The sequence below is a fragment of the Cydia splendana genome, chromosome 19 (assembly GCF_910591565.1).
Source record: "Cydia splendana chromosome 19, ilCydSple1.2, whole genome shotgun sequence".
Classification (NCBI taxonomy): Eukaryota; Metazoa; Arthropoda; class Insecta; order Lepidoptera; family Tortricidae; genus Cydia; species Cydia splendana.
Genome location: NC_085978.1, coordinates 4,350,326 through 4,358,403, shown reverse-complemented (window position 1 = coordinate 4,358,403; position 8,078 = coordinate 4,350,326). Strand labels below are relative to the sequence as shown.

Below are 8,078 nucleotides of genomic sequence, written 5' to 3'. Positions count from 1 at the left end.
TGACACCAAACGTCCGTGTATCACAATGCTTAACAACAAATTTCATTTTTGAATCCTTTTTATTGAAAATGTAAGAATCATTTTTGAAGGAATAATATATGTTACTTAAACTTAAAAATGACAGTGTTTGTAGAGGTATCAGTAGGTACATCATTCTACATATATGTATAAAGGAAATACAGATTAGAATTACCACAATATATAGATTTATAGATTTGAATAGGGCAGAAGTACGTTACCGTATGCGGCCACGGACCCACGGCAGGTACCGGGTACCGCGGGCCCTTTGTAGCCAATTATTGTCTAAATTTTATAAAAAATAAATGTAAGTACTTAATCGATTATTTACCATTACAAACTCAATTCGTTACCATAAAAAGCTTTAAAAACTCTAACTAAAGATTATTTTAATAATTTTCTATAAGAAAACCGCATTGCCGCACTGCTGGACAAACACCAACCCCCAGAACAAGCAGGCTTCCGACCTAGCTTCTCGACAAACAGACCACCTGCAACCTGCAAACCATCAATCAAATAATAGAGAAGTCCAATGAGTTCAAAATACCACTCTTGCATTTGTGGATTACAGTAAGGCGTTTTGACAGTGTTAAACACTCTGCCGTATTTTCTGCTATGCGTGAATAACAAATCGATAACACTTATGTTGAACTCATTGAGACCATTTACCGCAATAGTACTGCAAGTATCAAACTGCATGTTCCCGGCCCTAAATTCCGCATCCAAAAAGGAGTCAAACAGGGCGACCCGCTGTCTCCAAAGTTGTTTACCTCTTGCCTACAAGAAATCTTCCAGAAGCTGGCGACCAAGTGGGAAAGAATGGGCATTGACGTTGGCGGAAAAAGGTTGACAAACCTACGTTTCGCTGACGACATTGTGTTATTCTCCCACACTGCACCCCATCTACAGAAAATGCTACAAGACCTTAGCACGGCAAGTCTTGAAGTCGGACTCGAAATGAACAGGACGAAAACCCAGTTAATGACCAATGGCGCGAAACGTGGGGTCACGGTAGATGGGCAGGATACTTATACAATATGTTGACGAATACACCTATCTGGGCCAGATAGCATCCTTCGATAACAGGCAGTCCAAGGAAATCGATCGACGCATCGAAAACGCCTGGAAGAGCTTCTGGTCCATGAAGGTGTTAATGAAGGGCATCCTTCCACTAGCACTAAAACGCAAACTCGTCGACATGTGTATTCTGCCTATCCTAACCTACGGTGCCCAAACTTGGTCATTAACAGAAGTCCAAAAGTCCCGACTCAAGATTTGCCAGCGAGCAATGGAGCGCAGTATACTCGGAGTCCGTATAGAATCGATCGGGTAAGGAACACAGAGCTGCGCTCCAAAACTGGAATCGCAGATGTGGGTGTGAAGGCCGCCAAGCTCAAGTGGGATTGGGCGGGACATATCTGTCGGATGCACCCGGACAGATGGGCTAAAATAGCGACCGAATGGGCACCACAGATCGCCCGAGGCAGAGGCAGACCAAAAATGAGATGGCGAAACGACCTGGACTCATTCTGTGGCGACTGGCGGGAACATGCACAAAGCCGTGACGAGTGGCGAAAGACAGGGGAGGCCTTTGCCCAGCAGTGGGACACAATATAGGCTATAAAAAAAAATATTTATTAGAATTTTAACTGGCCAAAAAGGGTAAAGTGGCCAAAAACGGTACTTCTGCCCTATTTCATAATATTGCCAAGTAATTTAGGTATATATATATATATAGGTTAGGTAGGTAGGTTCTAAACGGTGACCAACAAGCGCTGACAATTGACATTAAGCGTAGGTACCTACTTATAGTAATACTTTTGGATTAACCTTGTCTTTATTTCCTTTAAGTAATTCGTATTCTATATGTAAAGAAGTAAATAAAATTAATATATGTATACATAATTACCATTTCATTTAAAGAAGATAATATTGCACTAATGTTAATAGGTACCTAAGTATATTATAATTATGGCAATTGCTTGAATTTAATATATATCTTAATTCTTTATTAAGTAAATTAGATTTATTGCATGTTTTGATTATGTCATTTCCATAACTATATAGGTAAATAAAATGCTTAGTTATAAAGGATTCAACAACATGGAAGAAAAGCGAAATTTAGCAATAGACAAGCAGATACAAGGGTAACAAGATTCTAGAACATTCAAGATTAAAGATTAGTAGGTATAATTATTTATATACATGTTTAATTAACTGTAATATTGTCAAGAAGTGTATTCACATTTTCTTTAACTTGGCACTCTTTATCCTATTGCAAAATTGTATCACGTACGTGCAGTGCGACTGACTCATATAAGGCGCGGGGGTATTCGCGGCGCATCCGACAAATCTAGGCGCACAGATACAATATGTCCATGTCGGCGGCCGATCGTAAAATCAGGCAAATCGTAATGTTCCTGTGTAATGTTTTGACGGTAGTCATATTAAACCAATAGATAGGTGGTAGGATAGGTTCGTTAGGTTGCCCGAAAGGCAAACTCTAAAAAATAGGACTCTGTCGACTCAGGGAGCAAGACAAAGATTTTCACGTTTAGCGATATGCCTAGGAATTTCACGATCTGCCTGGTCTTACGATCGGTCGTCGACATCCATACCTTTACCTTCTAATCTTCCATCTGGTATCTTCATCGTAGGGTCTCTCGGCTGAACAGGCCCTTCACCATAGCTCCTACACGCCGTAAAACAAAGTCTGACATGATTAGGGCGTTTGTGCACTTCAAATATTAAGTACAATTTTCAAATTAGCAAGGCAGTATATGTAGATAATTTTAATATTTCGCGGCACACTATCGTAGAAACGACCTCATTTGCTTATTCTGATGAGACATAGAGCCCTGTGCTCTTACAGCTTTTTCAAGTAAATTCTCAAGTTTGTTAGTTTGACCCGTCATTTTCTCACCCGCTTCCTTAAAAGCCGCGGCCGTGGAGTCGTTTTTCTGCATAGTTTTCAAATCGTCTAACGCGTTGTTCAAATTGCCGCCATCTTGTGAATTTCCCGCGCGCGGCGTCATCTCGTTGTCACCGGGACCAAGGTCTTGGTTTATAGAGCCAAGTTCAGTCCTGGCTGGGACAGAATCTTTGTCGTAGTTTGTTTGGCCGACGTAACTCTGTTCGCTGGAGTAAGATAAGTTGTCTTTTGCTGATAGTTTAACGCGGAAGAAATTTGTTAAGCTACCGCAGACGCCCTGGAAATTAAAATTTTATTTAAAAAAATAAATGTATATATATTTTACATGGCAATACTCAATCCACAGGGGAATATCCAGGGATATAACCGCGAAATCGAAGTTCGTCAATTGCGGGCATTTTTCTCTGTCACTCTAATTACGTCATAATGAGAGTAAAAGAGAACTATCCCCGCAATTTGCGAATTTGGTTTTTCGCGGTAGGCCCCCAGAGGCATTTGTAAATTTGTACGTAAGTGTAAGGCCAAGCGCGCACCACGACTTTTTGTCGCGCGATAATTTAGTCGCAGAAATGTAACGTATGAGTTTATATGGCAGTGCGCGCATATGCGACAAAAAAATCGCAGCGATTTTAAAATTGTGATTGTGATTTGTCACATTCTTCCGCGACTGCTCGCGACGCGATTGTCGCAAAGTGAATTGCAGCATACGGAGTTGTATGGCCCTGCCCGCACTGCGATAATAAAATCGCACCATTCGCACCCCGGACCTCAGTCGGCACTTCGCTCTCCAAGCCTCAACATGTCGGAACCTGCTTCTCCGATGGAGTCTCAAGATGAGACGCTAGATGTTGACCATTTAATTATGGAAATAGAAGGAGATCACCTTTGTGGTATAAATACTCAAAGTTATACGGCGATCGCATATTAAAGATACGTTTCATGACAAACGACTGGTACGAAATCCATGTTGAGAATGAACAAATCGTCGACTTTTTCATCGCAGTGCGCGCAGTGAATTTTCTGCGATATATTACAGCGCGATCCTAAAATCGTGTCGCAAAAATTAAAATCGTGGTGCGCGCTTGGCCTAACAGGGAGGCAACACGTCGAACGTGGTTCGCGGTAGACCCTCAGCTTTTTTGCCTGTGGCGGTGCAGTGAAAGTCGCATTTTAGGAAATCTACAGAAACTACTCTTTAAATTCACTTCATATTAAAATATGATCGACAGCGCCATCACATGTTCCACAGCGGTATATAGGTACATATTATACAAATAACGGTAGGTACGCACTGGTCGTGAGACTTAACGTTTAAGTTTTTCGTGTGTGGATGGGTATTTACATCGTACGGTCAACAGCAAAAGTAAGCAATAAAAATGTCCTAGATAAGGTAGGTATCTACAGATTATAATTATAATCCTATACTATTAGCCCTAAGATCTCTCTATAATTTGCATTTGAATGCGCTTTCTCTATCATTTCAAGAAGATGGATGCAAAAGAAAGTATTAAGTAAGTACCTAATGCAAAGAGTGTCAAAAGTCGGCTAAACTTTCGCAAATTAGAAAATATACGGAGATAATTATAATTTTTTTTAAGTATACAGGTACCGAAGCCTTTCTTTTTTTTTAATTTTAATTTATGAAAACAAATATTTTAGACACAGGCTTACCTTCAGTCGATTAATTTTCGTTTGCGTAGAATTTAAAATAGAATTTAACTCGTTGAGACCACTACCAGTTTGCTGGATATTTTCATCTAGCATAGCCGTATTCTGAAAAAAAAAACAAAAGGAGTTTAAGACGCAGTAATAACGCTAATTATAATTTTAACAAAATACCTAGAGTTTAATTTAGTGCTAGAATTTTTATATTATAAGCTACTAGCACGTCCGTAACAATAAAGTTAATGTTACCTCACTGATAGTAGTCTTGATATCCACTTCTTCAAATTCCACTATATCCAAGTGTTTATGTTTTTCCAAAAACTCGTCTTTGTCAGGCTTGGGTTGCCCAAACAGTTCCGCCCGAATACATGCATCTTCATATGCCTTTAACGACATTTTCACAACTGATGGTGATGAAAACTAATCTTTTATTTAGGTTGGGACGACTTTTCCAGTCCTTGACCTAAATTTCCGTCTGATGTGTATGCGGAAAAGTCACAGACTGGGATATTATCCATTGGGATGCTTGACGCCTTAAAATAGGCGGGTTACATGTCTAAGTTATTGATTTCTTCGCTTAGATGAGTTTGTTACATGACTTTAGGTAAAGTAATGGATTCTGAATTAATGTTACGTAAGATTCTTGAAAAAATCGTTGCTGCTAACATAGTTTTCGTTCATTCCATTCTCTCGATATTAATTCTAAGTTAAGTATACCGCAGTGGTCCAAAATCGGATCTTGTGTTCAAATTTACCGCTTCAAAGGGAAATCACAGTGTTGCCAGTATTAAGTTGAATACCTTTTCGCTGCTTTTAGTGTTGCTGTCTTCAATCTAAAAATACGTTCTCGACTTCTGTACTTGTTTGAAAAGTCGATTATACAATGGTTTTGCCCTGTTATTTAATATATAATACAAATTTCTACATTGTTAATTTTATAAAAGTTTCCTTTAGTTATATTTGTAACAATTATATTCGAACGCACATTACAAAACGTCAAACAACATTCATCCAATGAAAGCGATGATGCCAAAGAAAAGGATAGATAGTTGAATAATTACGAGAGAGAAAGAGTAAGTTGCTCCATAAATTTTGTGCAACATCACCGGTTTTCTTGTTCCGTTGGTCCGTTATTTAATAAAATATTTACAATTGTTTCAGTGTTTGGTGTTGTTAGACGTTCCTTTGGTTCATATTTGATAAGAAGAAAGTCTACAATGTCGTCAAGTAAGAACGCTCTTATTATTTCATAACCTTGTCTAGGAACTCTAGGACTAATTTTAATTCATTTTGTTTTCTGAAGTTGGCAAAGTAAAGTTAAATATTTAATCTGAATAATCAGTAACTGTTCTCTTACAATGCAGCTTTATTTACCCTACATTTACCTTTGTTTGCGATCCATAAACACTTGTTGTTTTGATTTGAGTTATGTCTTGTCAGCTGATTAGAATTCAGAATGTCAGACTCAGATTCTATAGTCGCCATCAGATATATCGGAGCGGCCAAGGTGTTCACAATATCTGAACACGCACTCTAGCGCTATGACAATAGAAGCGTGTTCAGATATTTGTGAGCGTCTTAGCCGCTCCGATATATCTGATGGCGACGTACCTATTCTTCTTTACAAATCCTTTTGTGACTGAATATTTTTTTTATAATAAAATACCAAGTATAAAACCTGCTTTGTATTCTAATAAATACTGGTTTAACTGAGTTTGATATTTAGGTTTGATACTTTGTTGCATTGTCAAAGGAAAATAAATTTGAGTAAGTAATAGTTTGCTATTTTACTATAAATTATTAAAATCCTTTTTTGAACCTCTCATTATGAGATGAACAGATTGATTTGGACTCAAAGAAAGATTTTTAAGAAATTCTTGTTCTACAGTACATGTGTAAATAAAAATGCTATAAAGATTTTACCAAGTGAGTTTACTTCTCTTTGACAATATAGAAGTGTAGTGAATATAAATAAATATGGAACCATCTTATGAAGGAGATCTGACTGTGCAGCATGTATCGGGTTTGTACTATTGACAAGGAACTTATGGTAACTTTACAGAACTCTTGGCTTTGACTTCAGTAAAAAATACATCTTAATTTGCTTGAGGAGGATATTGGGAAAGGCTTCTCCATACAAACCTAGTCCCCATTTTCCTCTGTGAAAATATCCAATAAATAAAATTAAAAAATATATTATTACACAGATTGATGTATATAATGACTCTCTATTTTTTTAGTAATATAATATTTAGGACTGAAAAACAAAGTCCAAACTAGTCAAAGTATCTATTTTGCATAAGGTAATATACCTTAGTCAGCGGCGGATTTGCAGTTTTGGCCGCCCTAGGCACAAGGCCCTGTAGTCAGGGCTGTCTTAAACTATGCTGGGACCCTTGGGCACATAAGAATTTGGGGCTCTTTTCGAAAGTAAAAAAAGTGAATTAAACTAACAATTTTCTACTATGATCTTCTATTTATTATGGGTAGTCAAATATACTGTTACTGTCTGTCCTTCGGGGCCCCCTGAGGATGGGGGCCCTGAGCACGGGCCCTATGAGCACTTATGGTAAAGACGGTACTGCCTGTAGTAAATACTAGAGCCTGCACCTTTCTCAGCACCCATCATATAGACTGCTGCCCCTAATATCTGGCCGCAAATATGCCACTGATAATCATATTTTCTCCTCTCTAGAACCCCTGAGTGTGGAAACATTGACAGAACTGAGAAACAAGTTCTATGCGGACCCCAAGAATGAGCTGGCTCAGAATGTGTGCACCCGTTTTGACCCGTTCGAGGTGGCTATCAGCAAACGGAGACAGGATAGCCAGCTACATGTGTTTAACATCAAGGTAAGAAGTTAAGACTGATTGGATTTTGTCCCATCACCCACACTGTTAATGGTCCATTGGTATACCTTATTTTATTATAAAAGGCATAAGGTGACCTGATGGTCAGTTTGCTGTTTGTACCATGTTCATATAAATTGAAAGAAGTCAAAACTGACAAAAGTAGAGATGCACCGGATATTCGGATACTATCCGGTATCCGGCCTATCCGGCCATTATTTTAATATCCGGCCGGATACCGGATAGTGACATTGCTTGATTTCGGAGTAAACAAATTGGATTTAAGAAACAGTCACGGTCATAATCGTACTTGTTTATTATTTTAAAACAATTTAAACATTCCACTGACTTGCACGCACACTCATTTCGAACCTAGAAATGTATCCGGGCGAACGTTCACTAGGAAACAGGTCAAACCTGCAGAATGCGCACCTGAAAAACCAAAATGTAGGTACAGGTCCGCTGATCGAATATTCGGTGGCCGGATACCGGATATTCGGCCGATGGTCAGGCCGAATATCTGGTATCCGGTATCCGGCCAAACAACTATCCGTTGCATCTCTAATCAAAAGTATGCAAGGAGAACTGAAAGATTTGACTTTTCATGAATACG

The 8,078-nt window shown here is 38.6% G+C and overlaps 1 protein-coding gene across 2 annotated transcripts; it reads right to left on the bottom strand.

The window, feature by feature from the left end:
* Positions 1-2,037: 2,037 nt before the first annotated feature.
* Positions 2,038-5,196, bottom strand: LOC134799757 (uncharacterized). Of its 2 annotated transcripts, XM_063772167.1 has the most exons (4): positions 4,865-5,196; positions 4,622-4,723; positions 2,942-3,227; positions 2,038-2,710 (listed from the first exon to the last, which is right to left on the bottom strand). In XM_063772167.1, exons 1-4 carry the CDS (start codon positions 5,009-5,011, stop codon positions 2,667-2,669), a joined length of 579 nt encoding a protein of 192 aa, XP_063628237.1. In that variant the 5' UTR covers positions 5,012-5,196; the 3' UTR covers positions 2,038-2,666. The 2 variants fall into 2 exon arrangements, with proteins under 2 accessions (XP_063628237.1, XP_063628236.1); XM_063772166.1 differs by lacking the exon at positions 2,038-2,710 and having other exon boundaries at positions 2,792-3,227.
* Between the last annotated feature and the right edge of the window lie 2,882 nt (positions 5,197-8,078).